The sequence below is a fragment of the Neolamprologus multifasciatus genome, chromosome 10 (genome assembly GCF_963576455.1).
Source record: "Neolamprologus multifasciatus chromosome 10, fNeoMul1.2, whole genome shotgun sequence".
NCBI lineage: Eukaryota > Metazoa > Chordata > Actinopteri > Cichliformes > Cichlidae > Neolamprologus > Neolamprologus multifasciatus.
The window spans coordinates 11,689,877-11,709,338 of NC_140448.1; the positions used below are offsets into that span (position 1 = coordinate 11,689,877).

General features: G+C 41.8%; 2 protein-coding genes across 2 annotated transcripts; one reads left to right on the plus strand and one right to left on the minus strand.

The window, feature by feature from the left end:
• Positions 1-146: 146 nt before the first annotated feature.
• LOC146509670 (uncharacterized) lies at positions 147-2,010 on the minus strand. Its single transcript, XM_085174464.1, has 4 exons — positions 1,155-2,010; positions 957-1,058; positions 475-666; positions 147-360 (listed from the first exon to the last, which is right to left on the minus strand). The coding sequence occupies exons 1-4, from the start codon at positions 1,320-1,322 to the stop codon at positions 169-171; spliced, it is 654 nt and encodes a 217-aa protein (XP_085030590.1). The 5' UTR covers positions 1,323-2,010; the 3' UTR covers positions 147-168.
• Positions 2,011-16,923: 14,913 nt separating this feature from the next.
• Positions 16,924-18,595, plus strand: epd (ependymin). The gene is made up of 6 exons (XM_085175914.1): positions 16,924-17,094; positions 17,277-17,308; positions 17,435-17,572; positions 17,660-17,846; positions 17,951-18,032; positions 18,144-18,595. Exons 1-6 carry the CDS (start codon positions 17,019-17,021, stop codon positions 18,268-18,270), a joined length of 642 nt encoding a protein of 213 aa, XP_085032040.1. The 5' UTR covers positions 16,924-17,018; the 3' UTR covers positions 18,271-18,595.
• The last annotated feature ends 867 nt before the right edge of the window (positions 18,596-19,462 follow it).

The following is a 19,462-nucleotide window of genomic DNA, read 5'->3' on the forward strand; positions in this document are numbered from 1 at the left end:
TAATCAGAGCCCCTCGCGAAATGTTAATAAAAACACTTGAATGAAAAATATCACAATCTTTCCAGTTTGATCAAAGTGCTGAGAGTCAGTTCAACTATTTCTTCCTTTTTTCTCTTTGACTTTGTGCGTGTGTGTGTCTGTGTGTGTTGTCTTTTTTTCAGTTTTGAGTCATGACTGTATTTTCGTAGCCAGTAAAAGAAAGTCTCTTGCCAGCTTGGTGAGGTAAAGGTCCAGATCCCTCAGGATGATGTAACCTTCCACTCGGCTGTCCCATACTGTCCTGGACCTGCTTGCTGGGTTCAGGGGTGTTTGTGCCAAAGCAGCTGCTGGCCTTTTCCAAGAGCTTCTCAAAGAGCTCATCTAGAGGAGAAAGCAAAACAAATCTTATATCAGACCATTTTTGGTGTCATTTCCTCCACAAGGAAGGGGGATGATGAAAAGTGGGTGGATTTCAGTAAAAAAGACTGTTGATACCTGAGTGCTAACTTGGCTAATCAGGTCCCGCAAGTCCAGCTGAATGTGTCTGATGTTCTGAGTTAGAGTTGTCCGAGCATCCTGCACCATCTTCTGATCTTTCTCCTCGTTCTCCAGCTGTATTCTCTTCCACTCCAGCATATTCCAGTAGGTTTTCATGTCCCAGAAAGCGGCATGCAGTCGTTCCCACTCCTGAACGCACAAGTGACAAGCATATGATTGCATAATGAAGCGTTGCACAACCCCATCTGTGCTTGAAGTTTCAAAAAGGGGAATTCCATGCTAATTTTTACAAGCATTTTTATTCTGTAAGAGCAAACCTTCTGACAGAGTCATCAGGTTTCTTTCTTTTTTTTTTTTGGTTTTTTTGTTCTCCTCATAATGGAAAAGGTCAAAACAAGAAATTCTCAGAATAACACCAAAAGTTAATCAGAGAATGATTTTCTATGAAAGTGTTTTGAAACACAGAGGGACTTACTAACCGTCAGACTAATCCACCGATAGAATTCTGTGGAAAGTGAGGGCAGGTCCTTCAAGTGTCGGCTTCTGTCCTCAAACTGCCCGTTTCCCAGCTGCTGCTCCTTCTATAAATATTACACAAAACAATAACTTATAAGTTGTAGCTGAGAAAAAAAACAACTAGTGTCAGACCATGGAATAGTACTGAATTTAGTACTTACATATTTCCCTAGCAGCTGTTGCACACGAATTCGAGTGGACCTTGTGTGCTTGAAGCAATTAAGATACAGGGAATTAGTCTGAGCAACTGGTAATGAGGCAGATTGCTCCATGCAGTCCAGTATACAAAAAAGGAGGAAGAGCACTTTCGAAACAGTCATCTGAAACATCGGAGACAAGACCAGAGTTATAGGTTAGAAATCATCTGCGACCACGTGCGCCTTCTTGGGATGAACTAATGAACAAACAGTTTGCGCAGCTGCTTAAACTCCCAACGATTAAGTAAAATAAGCTGACTTGGACTTCCTGTAAAATTGCTATGTATAGAAAGTAACACTTCTGAAGAAAATGAATATGGCAGATGGGAAATTTAACAACATTTCTCTAAGAAATTCCACGCCGCATCTGTCATCCCCTGCCACATGACATCCATATGCTTTCTTTCTTAAATTCCAATAAATGGTTAAACTGTGAAAAGGAAGCTCTTTTTTTCTATGTCCTCTTCTTTTTCACCCTTGCACCTAAAAGTGTCTGTGCAAAGACCTGAAGTCAAATCTCTTGAGTACAGATAAAACTGACTTCAGCAGGTGGTTGCCACTGCAGGAATCCTGTAATTAGAAGCGTTGTATGTCTTGTCCCTTTCAGGTTTCCTGACTCAGTTGAAATTAATCAGCAGAAAAAAGAAACAAAAATCTTCCTTTTTAAAAAAAGTTTCTTCTTTTTGTTGTTACATATGCTCTCAATGCAAAACAGTCTTCATGCTGAGTCAATCAATCACTTATTAACTGGAAGGATAAAAGTTCCCTAATCTCCCAGTTCAATGTACATTAAGACAGCACAGTCATTAAGCATACATAAACATTATAGTGTATATACATAATAGAATGACATAATAAAAGTGTCATTCAGTAGTAAAAAATATCTGTATATATATATATATATATATACATATATATATATATATATATATATATATATATATATATATATATATATATATATGTGTGTGTGTGTGTGTGTGTGTATATGTATATATATATACACAGACACACACACACACACACACACACATATATATATATATATATATATATATATATATATATATATATATATATATATATATATATATATATATATATATATATATATATATATATATATATCTGAGGGTGTTTGTGTTTTTCTATCAGAAAAACACAAACACCCTTAGACTCTTGTAAACTAGTGTAACATGGACTTACCTTGGAGGAGTAGTGAGTAGTGGAGTAGTGCCACTCGCAGCAAGATAATTTCATGCTTTACTGGCACTCACAAACACTATATATTCTCATGTTCTTGCTTTCGGTTTCACATGGTGTCTGGACTTTTTGCTTTTTTTTCCTCTCTCTCTGCCGTCTCGCTCTCTCTCTCACTAAGCATCTTGTGGTGAACTGTATGATTCAGAAAAAGTCATTCACTGTGAAACTAAAATAGGACTGCCTTCTTTATTTTTTTGCTATTTTTCCCCCCACTTGTAATCATCATGCTTGTAAACTGCTTTTCCTTTGTGTCTTTCTATTTCTATACTCTATACTCACCCATTTATACCCATTTTTAGGTCATTTAAACATGGACGAATTGATAAGACAGAAAAGAAAAGGAAGCATGACAATAAGCATCTACTTTTAAAAAAATCATCTGTTTGAGCTGTAACTGCCACTCTGGCAAGTTGACTGCAATGCTCAGTGTTTAGTTTACACAATAAATAAAAACATAACTTTCTTAATTCCTGAAATGTCCAGTAATTTACCTCGGGAAAGGGGAAAGGTGGAAAAACACTTCATCAACATCATCGAACACTTTTTGACTGTGCATCTTTAGGGAATATTTCAGTCTCATGATGTGGACAAGTTACAACAAGCAGTTTCACTGAATGTCAGGGAAACAAGATGGAAAAAAAGACCAATTTTTTTTTTAAAAAACACCCATGATTTCATCAATTGCATCACTTGAAAGCGCAAGTCAGGAACCCACACACTCACTGCTAAAGCAAAGTGTTTAACAATTGTAGCCATACACAGATTATAATTAAAGACTTCTGGATCTTTTTTTTCGTTTTATATATATAACGAAAAAAAGATCCAGAATTCTTTAATAGTAATATATATGTATTTATATATATCTTTGAAGGATGTTATCCTAAATCCTTTTGAGTCCTTCTTCTTGTATCCTCCTTAAAGGTACCTGTTTTGATATCAGCATTTCCTTATAAGAATAAAAGAAACCACACAGTTTAAATAAATAAAATTAAATAATTAGGAATTCATGATATTTTACTGAAATTTGCGCTGCCTGGTTTGAGGTATTTTGCAGCTTTCAGGTAGGTTCAGAAGGTCTCTTCGAGTAAAAATCAAAATCATTCAAATTTTACTTGAGCTTTAAAAGAACAGCGTTCTATTCCGGAAAATTGCTTAACTGTAAAGGGGTTGATAATGATTTTGAGGTAAATTCCCAACCAGACATGAATTCAGTGCCTTCAGTACTGGAAGTCACCCGAGATTAAAAGAAAAGAAAACCGGAGCAGTAATCTGTTATCATGTTTAAATTTGATCCGTCGTTATTGGACTAAATATAGTTTTGCACGGTACGATGCCATGGAAAGTGCATCTGATTGTTTTTTGTTTGTGTTTTTTAGTGCGGAAAATACGTGCCTGCTGAATTTTTAAATTTGACCCAACTTAACTCAATTTCTGACTGTTTGATACAAATCACAGCATTTTTTTTTAAATCACAGATTTAAATAATTCTCACATGATTATTATTTTGGTTTGTTTTTGTGCAGAATTCATTGACTATATAAAAACATGTTCCTAGAGTCATTTCACAGTAACCCAGCGTGCCAGTTGAAACTGTAAGACAAACTTCAAAAGGTAATGGTACATGAGACCCATCACAATATGTTTAGTTCATGTGTAAAAAATGTTCTACATAAATATTACATTTAGTTTTTTAATATTAGATTTTAATGAGTTAGCTTAGACCTGTTTTTCATTTGTCTTGCTGCCTAATTTCCTAACTTCAGCCAGTAAATTTCAGTACAGAAGCAAGTTCTTGTGACAGAGCAATGTGTCTTCTCTAACAGTTTACCTTTGCTTTATTGTGTTGTTTTTCTCTGTGCCAAATTGATCTTTCAGACAGTGGAGGAAACTCAAATGGGCAGCTTTACTAACAACCAAGCTTAAACTAAATAAAATGCATTTTCAGAACAACTCTGAAGAGGAACATAAAGATGTGCTGTAAGATCTTAAATTAGGTTTGGGTATTCACACAGTGTTTTTTAGACAAATTTCCAAAGTCGGTATGTTTTTGTGAAATTTCTGATATGCATTTGGTTTCAAACTATGAAAAATTCTGACAATTCCTTATCCCTAGAAATTTTATTGACAGGAGGTTTCACCCTACCTCTTTGTTGTGTGACAGTTTCACTTTGGCATTTAAGTTATGGTTTCAGTGAATTCGCTTGTTGAAGCCACAGGTTGTTTTTATATAGACAGTCATAATAATTCTGTTTTTGGTCTGTGCTTTTTTACTAGCTGGTGGTTATTAATCTGTTATTAACCTGCTGTAACCAAATGTGACTGGCTTTCTCCTGTGCGGCCTTTTTAGACTCCACTGACGACGCTTCTAGCACAAGTACAGGCCTGTGTTTCTCACCTGTCTGACAGAGTTCATAGAAACAACTGGGACACTTTGTTGGCAGAAAGAAGAACAAGAGCCAGCTGCACACTTTGTAGTCTTGAAAACAACACGTTTCTGACCTGACTTTTACAGCGATACAGCAGAAACACCCCAGGATTTCTATTTAGCTTGGATTACTTGTATATAACAAAAACGGGGTACGAATGTTTTCGTGGGGTCAGGTTAATTCACTTCTAACGCTCCAGCCTTTCATGCACCTTCATGGTGGGGATTTTGAAATTTGTACTTTGTACTGTGAAATTGTGCATTTATACTTGGCTGGTTTTCTTTTTCTGTATCTACTGTATTTTTTTTTTATAAAGCAAAGATTACAATAAATCAAATTACACATTATGTTTTTTCACCGAGTCTTGTTAAACATACAGTATAAAGATTTAAAATGTTGGATCCTTAGGATTCCTTTAATTTGGAAATGCTAGAGAGACGTCAGGTTATCCTACATTTATCTAAAGTATCTGCTGTTACATAAAAACATTTCACACAGTCAGACTGGATATGCTAAACTTCTCTAAAGTTTCTTTGAACTGCGCAAACAAATGAGGGCTAGGTAAAACTATTTAACTCTTTACATAGTTATTCTGATTCTGGTTTACAGTTTTTCACTTGTCATTTCGAACTATGGTACTACTTCCTTGCTGTTTTTGATATTGAGGCATTATGCTATATGGACAAAAGTACTGGGCCACACAGTCCCTTAATCTCTGAATTCAGGTGTTTTCAGTCATATTGCCATGGGTATAAGATGAAGCATTAAGCCATGCAGTCTGCCTTCACAAACATTTGTGAAAGAATAAGTCGTTCTAAAGAATTCACAGAATTTCAGTGTGATACTGTAACAGGATGCCGCTGTTGCAACAAGTCATGTTGTGAAATTTCTTCCCTCAGACATATCCCATGATGTAAGTAGTAAGTGGTAATATTGTGAAGTTGAACTACAGGAACTCAGGCACATAGCAGACCACATAAAGTTAGAGTCACATATAAAGAGAGAAGAGTCGCCAAGTGCAAGGCGGGTAGTACAAAAGTCACCAACATTGTGCTAAATGAATAACAATAAATGAGTTTCAAACCTCATCTGCTATTAACATCAGCACAGTAACTGTGCGCTGGGAGCTTCAAGGCCATGGAAACACTTCCTTCTGTAGGTGTGACAACTGGGTGGCTCGGTGCTTTTGCCCATGCAGTTTAAGTTGTAAAAACATTACTATTAGAACTTTTTATAAGCATTATTTAATTATATCATTCTTTTAAAATCACACAAAGTACTTCATTAGCTTAACATGATAGCATTTTGCAAAGGCTGATAGTTCAGTCAGTGCAGAGACATTGATCTATGAGCTCTGTTTTTAGTTTCTGTAAGTACCCCTTCCAAAGCACATCAGACATGCTGAAGGCTTTTCAGAATTTTATTAAATCAAAGCAATAATAAAGAAGTATGGTAACAGTGTGCACTGGAAGTAACAATTTTTTTTCAATATCACCAAACGTGGTAACTTAATTTGTATCTGAATTTAGATGCAGGAAATTAAAGGGGATTCAGGCCAATTTGTCTTTTAGACATTCTAACTGAGCATAAATGGGTTTCATCCATGTTGCAATGGAAATGTACTTTCAATATTTCCTTTGAGCCTCTAAATGATGGAGAGTATCAACCCAACCCTGTAACCCTGGCCTTTTTATATCAATTGATGTCTTCAAGGTAAGTTAGTGTTAAGGGTTGATGATAGATTTCTGCCTTTTTGCAATATCCTCCTGAGAACCGTGGAAAAAACTACACCTTTTTGTGATTTCCTTCCTCTTTGGAGCTAATCAAACACACGAGAAATCAATGGAAAGCCCAGGATGTCCTCTATTTTGTACATCAAGACTTAGTAAGGTACCTCAAATGAGTCAAACGATATGGATCAAAAACAAATGTCCATTATAGAAGACATAGAAAATAAGGCTGGTTCTCCGGAGAATATAATGTCACTGTGGTGGAGCGTGGACTGCGGTGCCATGCGGATGCACCTGCATGGCATCCGCAATCATGCCCACTGTGTTAAAACATGGGGAATAAGGGTTGGGGAAGAGTTGTAAGTTGTGTGGAATGTGGCGTGATGGCTCTCAGTAACAACCTCTGGACCCACCGTGTCTCAGTCACACCACAGTCACTACATAAAGAGACTATTGAAAATTCATAGGGACATGTACACTAAGAGCTTATAAAAACTTTTGATGCCGGTCATAAAAATCTTACTTCTCTATGAAAAAGAAAATGCTGAGCTCTTTGTGAACTGTCATGTGGTCAGCGGGGAGGGAAGGGGTGAAGTCGGAAAAGGGCTTCCCTCATTTTCATTACCTGTTTTCGCTTATTTTCTTGAAACAGTAATGTTAAATCCCCCACGTTTTGTACAATTTACTCTCAGCCTATTTGTGTTTCATGCAATTGTGGTTTTAAGCATCCTTTTAGTTTTGCTATGAATTTCTTCCAGTTTTTCAACTTTTTCTATAAACAGCAAACCCAGATTTCGGCTTATTGTAAACACATACAGTCACGAGAAAAAGAAGTCTGTCACAGGACTCTGCTTTGTGAAAACTAAGCACATGAACATGAAGTTTGCAGGCATTTCTTCAGTGCACAGCTATGTTAAGGTCCCACGGCAGCATTTCAATCTGCTTGAGGTCTGGACTTTGACTGGACCATTGCTACACCTGAATTCTTTTCTTCTTCGGTCATTCTGTTGTAGATTTGCTAGTGTGCTTGGGATCACAGCCTCAAGTTTGACTCTAGAATACTCAGAGGAGTCCTGTAACTGCAACACAAGCCCAAATCATCACCCCTCAACCACCGTGCTTGACAGTTGCTGCAAGTTCTTTCCACTGATGTGCTTTGTATTATGGTCAGACATCTGCACATCTGCACCAAGGGACATTGTTCCTCAACTCCTGTGGTTTGTTCAGCCTTTTTCTAATTGTACTGCCATGAACGTTAATATTTAACATTCTAACTGAGGCCTGTAGAGGTGTAGCTCTTGGGGTTTTTGCAGTTTCACCGAGCATTCTGTGGCTTGGGGTGAATTTGGTAGGATGTCCACGCCTGGGATTGTGGCATTGAATGCTCCAACTTCTGCTTTTGCACAGGCACTCACGCTTGCTTGTTTAGATTTAAGACATGCTTGTAATTCAGTAACTGGATAATCTTGCTCGATCTGCTTATCAACAGAAATGTGTGTGTAATATGTTGCAAAAGCAGCCGTATAATGCAAAATATTAACACCAGAGCGAGGATTTGGTGTAGAGGGTTGATTTAAAATAAATATGGATCTGACTAAAGAAGAAGTGTTTGTTTGTTTATGTGTGTTTGTTTGTTTGTGGGTGTGTGTGTCTGAGAGATTAAGAGAGTGAAAGAGAATGGTGGCAAACTTTTGTTTACCATCGGAGTACATGCCTTTATCAATCACTGAAAAATATTTTTATTTAAACATAAAAATGGCAACTTTCAGATCTGCATCACACAAAAAAGACATTTGGCATTTGTATATATTAAAGCTATTTCTTATATATTGTAAACTTTGTAATATATTGTGTTATTTAATGTATTTCAGTCTATTGCTGTTATTGTCTTAGAACCACTGTAAACACATAGTTTCCTTTGTGATTAATAAAGTATTCTGATTCTGATTATCTTATATTTACTATTTTTAAACACGTCTTGATCAGTAGAGTCATTTCATGATATCATTTCCAGGCTATTTTACTTCGGCTTCTATTATTACACATCTGTGAACTATTTCCAAATTACAGTGTGTCATAAAAACATGATTCGTTTAGCCGTGTGGGGATAATTAAGACTTTCTTTGGAAGAGCAGTAAAATATAGACAGGTGTTTATCTGTCTGCAGAGAACTCTAATATATTTTAGTTTTTCTCTGCTGCAGTAAGTGACATAATATTTTGTATTGTTGTTTTTTTTTTTGTTGTTGTTCTTGTTGCTCAGTTTTGCTTTAAGGAGTTCTTAGACCTTGTTGAGATTGTATGTGTTTGTTTTCCAGCCTCCGGGTCTTATTTTGCCCAAGTGCGATCTAGCAGGACAAGATGGGATTCATTCTGGCTTCAGTGTCTCCTGATGATTGTCTGCAGAAAGAGGAAACTTCTGCAGACAAGGTCAGGACAGCCTTAAACACTAAGAGCTAAACTACAAGACAAAAAGTGCCCAGTTTGTGAGGCAGGTCATTAATAAGCTTACTTCCTCTATGAAAAAGAAAGTGCTGAGCCTTTCATGAACTGTGAACAGAAGGGGAAGAAGTGCATTGAGAAAAGGGCTTCCCTCATTTTCCATTACCCCCTCCCCCCCCCCTCTATAGTTCCTTCAAACAGTGATGTTAAATTTCCCATGTGATTCCCGCAGTTTACTCTCAATCTATTTTAAGTCTGAGTTGAACCTAGTTGTTTGTAATGTTTGTGGTATAAAGCATCCTTTTAGTTTTGTTATTCATTTCCTTCCTATTTTGAAAGAGAAACAGCAAACTGCTTAGCTGAAATCCAGATATGTAGTTTATCGTAAATCAGTCTCCTGAGACAAGTAGGTGTTTTCATAAATTTATATTTGAAATGGAATTTGAAAGTAACAGTAATCAAAAAATAATCAAGGAAAGAAAAATGAAATGCACAGAATACACAGTTATCGCCAGTGTTCTGGTTTTTTAGTTCTTACCAAAAGTCGAGTCAGTTGAAAATATAAAAACTACATTCAACGATTTGTTTTCACGCAAAACTGAAATGAGAGCAGAAGAGAATTCATTCATCTGGGTTCATCCATCCATCCATCCATCTTCATCCGCTTTATCCGGGGCCGGGTCGCGGGGGCAGCAGCCTAAGCAAAGAGGCCCAGACCTCCCTCTCCCCAGCCACCTCCTCCAGCTCATCCGGGGGAACACCAAGGCGTTCCCAGGCCAGCCGAGAGATATAATCTCTCCAGCGTGTCCTGGGTCTGCCCCGGGGCCTCCTCCCGGTGGGACATGCCTGGAACACCTCACCCAGGAGGCGCCCAGGGGGCATCCTTGTCAGATGCCCAAACCACCTCAGCTGGCTCCTTTCGACGTGGAGCAGCAGCGGCTCTACTCTGAGCCCCTCCCGGATGGCCGAACTTCTCACCCTATCTCTAAGGGAGATGCCAGCCACCCTTCGGAGGAAGCTCATTTCCGCCGCTTGTATCCGCGATCTCGTCCTTTCGGTCACTACCCACAGCTCGTGGCCATAGGTGAGGGTAGGGACGTAGATCGACCGGTAAATTGAGAGCTTCGCTTTTACACTCAGCTCCCTCTTCACCACGACGGACCGGTGCAGCGTCTGCATTACTGCAGCTGCAGCCCCAATCCGTCTGTCGATCTCCGGCTCCCTTCTCCCATCACTCGCGAACAAGACCCCGAGATACTTAAACTCCTCCACTTGGGGCAAGACCTCATCCCCGACCCGGAGTGGGCACTCCACCCTTTTCCGGCTGAGAACCATGGCCTCAGATTTGGAGGTGCTGATCCTCATTCCCGCTGCTTCACACTCGGCTGCGAACCGCTCCAGTGCGAGCTGGAGGCCCTCACCCGATGAAGCCAACAGAACCACATCATCCACAAAAATCAGAGATGAGATCCTGAGGCCACCAAAGCGAAAGCCCTCCGCCACTTGGCTGCGCCTAGAAATCCTGTCCATAAAAATTATGAACAGAACCGGTGACAAAGGGCAGCCCTGGCGGAGCCCATCACCCACCGGGAACGAGTCCGACTTATTGCCGGCAATGCGAACCAAGCTCTTGCAACGGTTGTATAGGGATCGAATGGCCCGTAGCAATGGGCCAGACACCCCATACTCCCGCAACACCTCCCACAGGACACCCCGAGGGACACAGTCGAATGCCTTCTCCAAGTCCACAAAACACATGTAGACTGGTTGGGCAAACTCCCATGCACCCTCAAGTATCCTCGAGAGGATGAAGAGCTGGTCCAGTGTTCCGCGACCAGGACGAAAACCGCATTGTTCCTCCTGCATCAGAGGTTCGACTAGCGGACGAACTCTCCTTTCCAGCACCCTGGCATAGACTTTCCCGGGGAGGCTGAGGAGTGTGATCCCCCTGTAGTTGGAACACACCCTCCGGTCCCCCTTCTTAAAGATGGGGACCACCACCCCGGTCTGCCAATCCACGGGTACTGCCCCTGATCTCCACGCAACATTGCAGAGGCGTGTCAACCAGGACAGCCCTACAACGTCCAGAGCCTTCAGGAACTCGGGGCGGACCTCATCAACACCAGGGGCTCTGCCACCAAGGAGTTGTTTAACTGCCTCAGTGACCTCGCCCCCGGAAATTGGCGAGTCATTCCCCTCATCCCCAGACTCTGCTTCCTCCTCGGAAGACGCGTCAGTGGGATTAAGGAGGTCCTCGAAGTATTCCTTCCACCGCCTGACAATTTTCTCAGTCGACGTCAGCAGCGCTCCGCCAGCACTATACACAGTGCAGGTAGAGCACCGCTTTCCCCTCCTGAGACGCCTGACGGTTTGCCAGAACCTCTTCGAGGCAGTCCGAAAGTCTTTTTCCATGGCCTCTCCGAACTCCTCCCACACCCGAGTTTTTGCTTCAGCCACTGCCCGAGCCGCATTCCGCTTGGCCTGTCGATACCTGTCAGCTGCTTCCGGAGTCCCACAGGCTAACCAAGCCCGATAGGACTCCTTCTTCAGCCTGGTGGCTCCCTTCACCTCTGGTGTCCACCATTTGGTTCGGGGATTACCACCACGGCAGGCACCAACCACCTTGCGGCCGCAGCTCAATGCTGCAGCTTCGGCAATGGAGGCGCTGAACATGGTCCATTCGGACTCAATGTCCCCCGCCTCCCTCGGAATGCTGTTGAAGCTCTGCCGGAGGTGTGCGTTGAAGATCTCGCAGACTGGGGCCTCTGCTAGTCGTTCCCAGCACACCCTCACTACGCGTTTAGGTGCACCAGGTCTGTCCAGCGTCCTCCCCCGCCACCTGATCCAACTCACCACCAGGTGGTGATCAGTTGACAGCTCAGCCCCTCTCTTTACCCGAGTGTCCAGAACATATGGTCGCAGGTCTGGTGATACGATTACAAAATCGATCATCGACCTACGGCCTAGAGCGTCCTGGTGCCACGTGCACTTATGGACACTCTTATGTTCGAACAAGGTGTTCGTTATGGCCAAACTGTGATTAGCACAGAAGTCCAATAACAAAGCACCGCTCGGGTTCAGATCAGGGAGGCCGTTCCTCCCAATCACGCCCCTCCAGGTCTCGCTGTCGTTACCCACGTGAGCATTGAAGTCTCCCAGCAGGACAACAGAGTCTCCAGGTGGAGCACCTTCCAGCACCCCCCCCCAGGGACTCTAAGAAGTCCCTGGGGGGGACTTCAATAATTACTTCCTCCAAACCATCAACGTGTCTTTTAGACCCCATTCCTACAAAACTGCTCAAAGAAGTCCTGCCATTGATTAATTCTTCGATCTTATATATGATCAACCTATCTCTAATAATCGGCTATGTACCACAGGCCTTCAAGGTGGCTGCAGTTAAACCTTTACTCAAAAAGCCATCTCTAGACCCAGCAGTCTTAGCTAATTATAGGCCAATCTCCAACCTTCCTTTCATATCAAAAATCCTTGAAAGAGTAGTTGTCAAACAGCTAACAGATCATCTGCAGAGGAATGGTTTATTTGAAGAGTTTCAGTCAGGTTTCAGAGTTCATCACAGCACAGAAACAGCTTTATTGAAGGTTACAAATGATCTTCTTATGGCCTCTGACAGTGGACTCATCTCTGTGCTTGTCCTTCTTGACCTTAGTGCAGCATTCGATACTGTTGACCATAATATTCTATTAGAGCGATTAGAACATGCTGTAGGTATTACAGGTATTGCACTGCAGTGGTTTGTATCATATCTATCTAATAGACTCCAATTTGTGCATGTAAATGGAGAGTCCTCTTCACACACTGAGGTTAATTATGGAGTTCCACAGGGTTCGGTGCTAGGACCAATTCTGTTTACATTATACATGCTTCCCCTAGGCAGCATCATTAGAAGACATAGCATACATTTTCACTGCTATGCAGATGACACCCAGCTCTATCTGTCCATGAAGCCAGATAACACACACCAATTAGTTAAACTGCAGGAATGTCTTAAAGACATAAAGACTTGGATGGCCACTAACTTTCTGCTTCTTAACTCAGATAAAACTGAGGTCATTGTACTCGGCGCTGAAAAGCTTAGAAATATGGTATCTAACCAGATTCTTACTCTGGATGGCATTACCTTGGCCTCCAGTAACACTGTGAGGAACCTTGGAGTCATTTTTGACCAGGATATGTCCTTCAACGCACATATTAAACAAATATGTAAGACTGCGTTCTTCCATTTGCGCAACATCTCTAAAATTAGAAATATCCTGTCTCAGAGTGACGCTGAAAAACTAGTTCATGCATTTATTACTTCCAGGCTAGACTACTGCAATTCATTATTATCAGGATGTCCAAAAAACTCACTGAAAAGCCTTCAGTTAATCCAAAATGCTGCAGCAAGAGTACTGACAGGGACTAGAAGGAGAGAGCATATTTCTCCTGTTTTGGCTTCCCTTCATTGGCTTCCTGTTAAATCCAGAATTGAATTCAAAATCCTGCTCCTCACATACAAGGTCTTAAATAATCAGGCCCCATCTTATCTTAATGACCTTGTAGTACCATATCACCCTATTAGAGCACTTCGCTCCCGCTCTGCAGGCCTACTTGTTGTTCCTAGAGTATTTAAAAGTAGAATGGGAGGGAGAGCCTTCAGTTTTCAGGCCCCTCTTCTGTGGAACCAGCTTCCAGTTTGGATTCAGGAGACAGACACTATCTCTACTTTTAAGATTAGGCTTAAAACCTTCCTTTTTGCTAAAGCATATAGTTAGGGCTGGACCAGGTGACCCTGAATCCTCCCTTAGTTATGCTGCAATAGATGTAGGCTGCCGGGGGATTCCCATGATGCATTGAGTTTTTCCTTTCCAGTCACCTTTCTCACTCACTATGTATTAACAGACCTCTCTGTATTGAATCGTATCTGTTATTAATCTCTGTCTCTCTTCCACAGCATGTCTTTATCCTGTCTTCCTTCTCTCACCCCAACCGGTCGCAGCAGATGGCCGCCCCTCCCTGAGCCTGGTTCTGCCGGAGGTTTCTTCCTGTTAAAAGGGAGTTTTTCCTTCCCACTGTCGCCAAAGTGCTTGCTCATAGGGGGTCATATGATTGTTGGGCTTTTCTCTGTATCTATGAAGCGCCTTGAGGCGACATTTGTTGTGATTTGGCGCTATATAAATAAAATTGAATTGAATTGAATTGAAGAAGGCTGGGTACTCCGAACTGCCACTCGGCGCATAAGCGCAGATGACAGTCAGGACCCGTTCCCCGACCCTAAGGCGCAGGGAACAAACCCTCTCGTCCACCGGGAAAAACCCCAACGTACCGGCAGCAAGCCGAGGGGATATTAGAATACCCACCCCAGCCCGCCGCCTCTCACCAGGGGCAACTCCAGACTGAGACAGAGTCCAGCCCCTCTCCAGGAGACTGGTTCCAGAGCCCAAGCCGTGCGTAGAGGTGAGCCCGACTATATCTAGCCGGTACCTCTCAACCTCACGCACTAACTCAGGCTCCTTCCCCACCAGAGAGGTGACATTCCATGTCCCTATTGCCAGTCTTGGCAGCCGGGGGTCAGTCCGCCAGGGCCTCCGCTCCTGGCCGCCACCCGGCACACAATGCACCCGACCCCTATGGCGCCTCCTGCGGGTGGTGGGCCTGCGGGAGGATGGGCCCATGTCTCCTCTTCGGGCTGTGCCCGGCCGGGCCCCATGGACTAAGGCCCGGCCACCAGACGCTCGCCCTCGGGCACCCTCCCCGGGCCTGGCTCCAGGGCGGGGCCCCGGTAACCCTATCCCGGGCAGGGTAAACTGTTCCCTCGGTGTTTTTTTCATAAGGGTCTTTTGAATCGCTCTTTGTCTGGTCCCTCACCCAGGACCAATTTGCCATGGGAGACCCTACCAGGGGGCAAAAGCCCCCAGACAACATAGCCCCTGGGATCCCTGGGACACACAAACCCCTCCACCACGACAAGGTTGCGATTCACGGAGGAGGGTTCATATTAAAAAGAAATCCGAAAATCTCAATGCAAATAAAATGAGCTGAAAATCATATAAACAAACATTACGGAGCTTTTAGTGATTACTTGTTAAAAGTATACCAACATACCACTACATCATAAGTATGCCAGTATTTTATATGCACTGATTCATATTTTCAGAAGCCTGTTATTGATGCATGTTTCTCACCTGTTTGAAAGAGTGCACACGATGTTAGCATGAAAACACACATACACACACAACTTTGATGGCAAGTAGAACAACAGACAGCTGCACACACTGAAACTGTGAAAACAACACGTTTCTGCCCTGACTTTTGCAGTTGATCCAGTATACACACCCCAGGATTTCTATTTAGCTTGGATCACTTGTATAAAGATAAGGGTAAGAGTGTTTTTTTGTTTTTTGTTTTTTTTGGTGGGGGGGTCAATCATCACAGTCACACATTTAGTACTTTTTTGTAAAATTGTACATACACCTAGCTGCTTTTTTCCCTCCTTTGTCTGTGTCGCATGTGGAAGTTCAAAGGTTACCATGAGTCAAATCTAAAAAACATGACTTTTTATTCATTACTGGTCGTACAGAAGCAAGGCCCTATCAGTTGTCCTTTCTCCGTGAACACCGTGACTTCGAGTTAAAGAAGCAGGAGTCCTTGTCCCTACAGTCAAATATGGCAGGTGAGTGCTTTGACATCAAAAATATTTAAATATCAATTAAAATGCAGCACAGTGATTAGCACTGTTGCCTCACAGCAAGAAGGTCCTGAGTTCAATTCCATCTGGGTCTTTCTGTGTGGAGTTTGCATGTTCTCCTCGTGTTTGCGTGGGTTCTCTCCGGGTACTCTGGCTTTCTCCCACAGTCCAAAGACATGCAGTTAGTGGGGATAAGTTAACTGGTAATCCTAAATTTCCCATAGGTGTGAATGTGAGTGCAAATGGTTGTATGTCTCTGTGACAGACTAACAACCTGCCTCTCACCCTAAAACATCTGGGATAGGCTCCAATGACCCTGGAAAGGATAAGTGGAAGAGAATGCACGGATGCAATAATTTACATGTAGCTGTCAAACATATGATGAACATGACATAACAACACAAACTGTAAAATAAATACTATGATGTGGTTTGATGCTTTGTAGCAGATAAATGCAAAAAAGGAACATGAAACTAGGCCATATATATAAACAGAAAATGCCATTTTACTGGATATAATCTGCTGATAAGTTTGATCTTGAATGTTCACATTCAAGATTCTTAGCCACCTCCAGCTGTCTTTTTGCTTCCTTGGCTTGCCAGCCATAAGAGAGAGAACGTGCGCTTAAAGGATTCTAACATTGTCTTAAATGTCAGTCAGCTTTCATTAAGGAATAGAGATTCCCTGGTTCAGTTTCAGTTCCTAACAGACATTGGATGCATAACTAACACATTTCACTTCCAACCCCTCAATCAATCCACTCCACAGTCTTAGGCCTACAACCTACAGTCCTACATTCCTCTTTATCACAACATCACTGTAAACAGGGAGTTGTTATGATACTTAGCATAAAGTCCTTTTTCATCTATACTTAACTCTGTTTCCCTGACACAGCCTTGATAATCCCCCGTGCATGATTGGTCTTACCCTTTGTTTACACATGACACTCTGAAAGGTGCTTTTGAAAGTGGGGGGCCAGCCAGAGACACATTGCATGAAAACATCACAGGACAGCTGCACAATCAAAAACGAAAAGTAAAACTCTTCCACTTGGTGCCGACCAGCAGGGACAAGAACTAATGTATTTGGACAGCTTGAAGTCAGAAGTCCAGGGGGTTATGACCCCGGGTCCTTTTTACGTCAGACTTTTTGTCTTGTGCCAGTTACCAGCCCTATAAAAGCAGCTGTTTGGTTGATCAAGAGCTAGATGTGCTTCTGGTTGGAGTTTTTGGTTGCTGTTGCCATCTCGAACATTCATTTGTGATTCCCTCCAGACCAGAAAAATGTATGCAGCTCTTACGCTATTCTTCTTCATGTGCTTGACCGCCAGCACCCATGCAGATCACCATCAGCCTTGTCGTAAGACTTTGCAGTTTTACCCTATCCATAAAAAAATTGAAATTATTTTTCAGGCATCTTTTAGGATCGCTGCATTTTTTTTTAGTTACAACACACAAACTCCAGTCTATGTATTGGATCAAATTATATTTAATGTTTGTTAGTATATGAAAAGTCTTAACTGTCATACTTTTATCTTTCAGATGCACCCAATATGACAGGATTCATGTCTGTGGTAAGTTTTTAAAAATATATATTATTATTATTTGTCATTCAGATCAACTCCTGCTCCTTGCATGACATTTTAAACTCTTTAACTCTCCCTTGTTGTGTCTTGCTGTATGCTTTCGAATGAAACTAGATGTCAATGAAAGGTGAAATGAAAGCATATGGTGCATTCACCTATGATTCAATGGGCAAGAAGCTACGGTTCAGATCAAACGAGAGCAGCGCCACAAACGCTTCACATAGTATGGATCTGCTGATGTTTTTCGAAGAGGTAACTGCTTTAAATCTGTAGCGCCGACAAGTAAATACATGACTTGAAGTTGTTTAGCAACTTAACGTGCAAGTCTGTCTCTGGCAGGGGATATTCTATGAGATTGAAAGCAAAAACCAGAGCTGTGTGAAAAAAACGCTGCACTGCAGCATGCACCCTCTGGATATTCCCGACGATGCCACGTTTTCCACTAAAGAACACTCTGGTAGTGCAGCCATTGAAGGGGAGGGATTACAGCTAGACGTATGGACAGGATCGATGCCCGACAAGAAAGGTAGGGGGTGACGCGCTATAAACAGAGGAGAGAATTTGAGGGACGCTCCCGTATAACTGTGGTGATATTCACTGTATTTGAATGTTTTCTGTTCTCGTTTTCAGGCCACTATTCCATGTCTGTAACCAAGGGATGTTTGCCTGTGTTCACTTTCTACTTCACTGAGTCCACATCATTCCTTTTCAGGTAAGCTGTGTTGATTTTTTTCAGCTCTTTTTAACATCTGAGCGATATACTACAGGGATGCAAACAACATACAGTGAATGCCCGTAAAGTATCTCTGTCACTTTCTTACAGGACCATGGAGATTGAAAACGAGATCAAGGATCCCGATCTCCTTGTGGTGCCTTCCTTTTGTAAGGGACAGCCTGTGGAGGACACACCTGAAGGGACAGTAAATGGTTTCCTCAATGAGTTTGTGTAGATGAAGCCTCACCAGCAGAAAATTAAGCCCCTTATGCAAGCATGGCCTGCCAGAACTATAGACTTTTCTCTCCTTTTATGTGAGTTTTTCTTGTGACACTGCACTGCATCGCATCTGTTTCCATCACACCCTCAGCACCCGTGGGAAGATATGGCTTTGAACGCGTCACACTGTAAGCATACATGTTGATGTAAAGGGAGAAGAGGTGAAATGGATTTTAGAATTAGTTACAATTACTAACAGTTGGTGGCTTACCAAGTCGGCCTGCTTACAACACCTGTAAGATATGATTAATGGAACAATAAAATGTCAAAGCTGTCAAAAATCTCATGCTTTTCTTGTTGGTCCGAGTTTGTACAAATTTTGCCCTGGAGCAAAGAAACAAAAAACATGTGTCTAAAACAAATGACACCTTTTTAAATATATTAAAATATATTAAATAATATAGGAGATCTCATAGTAAAGACACTGCCAACATTGAATGAACAATTTAAGAATTGAATGACTACAACAGCAATAATCATTGTTAATCAATAGCCTATATAATTTAATGGGTACCAGTGTGATTAGTGAAAAAACAAACAACACAAAAAACATAATTCTATTAATACGTGTATTCTGGCCCCAAATGAACTCTTTTGATTGTGTTACTGAGCTAAACTGATTAATCATTCTTTGTGTAGTAAGAACGCAGAAAATTCTCCTAAAGGTACAAAGTAGACACATGTTATTACTTTGTATGTTAGCATAATAAAATAAGCTTAAATGTACAACATTGTACACATCTATTGACTTACTTACTTAGCCTACTTGGATTTTCATTCAGTAGGCCACTAATGTATTTTCTGATAACTCATTCCGAAAAACTTCAGCAGTGCAGGGAGTGGAAGAAATAGGGCAGCTTTTACCAGCTAAATCCGAAGCTTTGCCCTTTTACAGATTTCAGTTCAGTCTTAAAGTTCTTACTTGCTCAAAGAGCTGAGAGCATTTATCCCAACAACACTGTGCCCGTCAATTAGGGCACAGTGGTTAGGATTTGATTGACTATCAATAATCAATGACCCCTGCCTCATTGGGAAGTTAGGTACTGTCCTACCTAATGGACAATCTCCGTGACTCAATCGGCGATCACATGAGAGCGGTCCATATGGACCTGCCGCTACGAGGAACCAGGATATGGACCTGCCGCTAC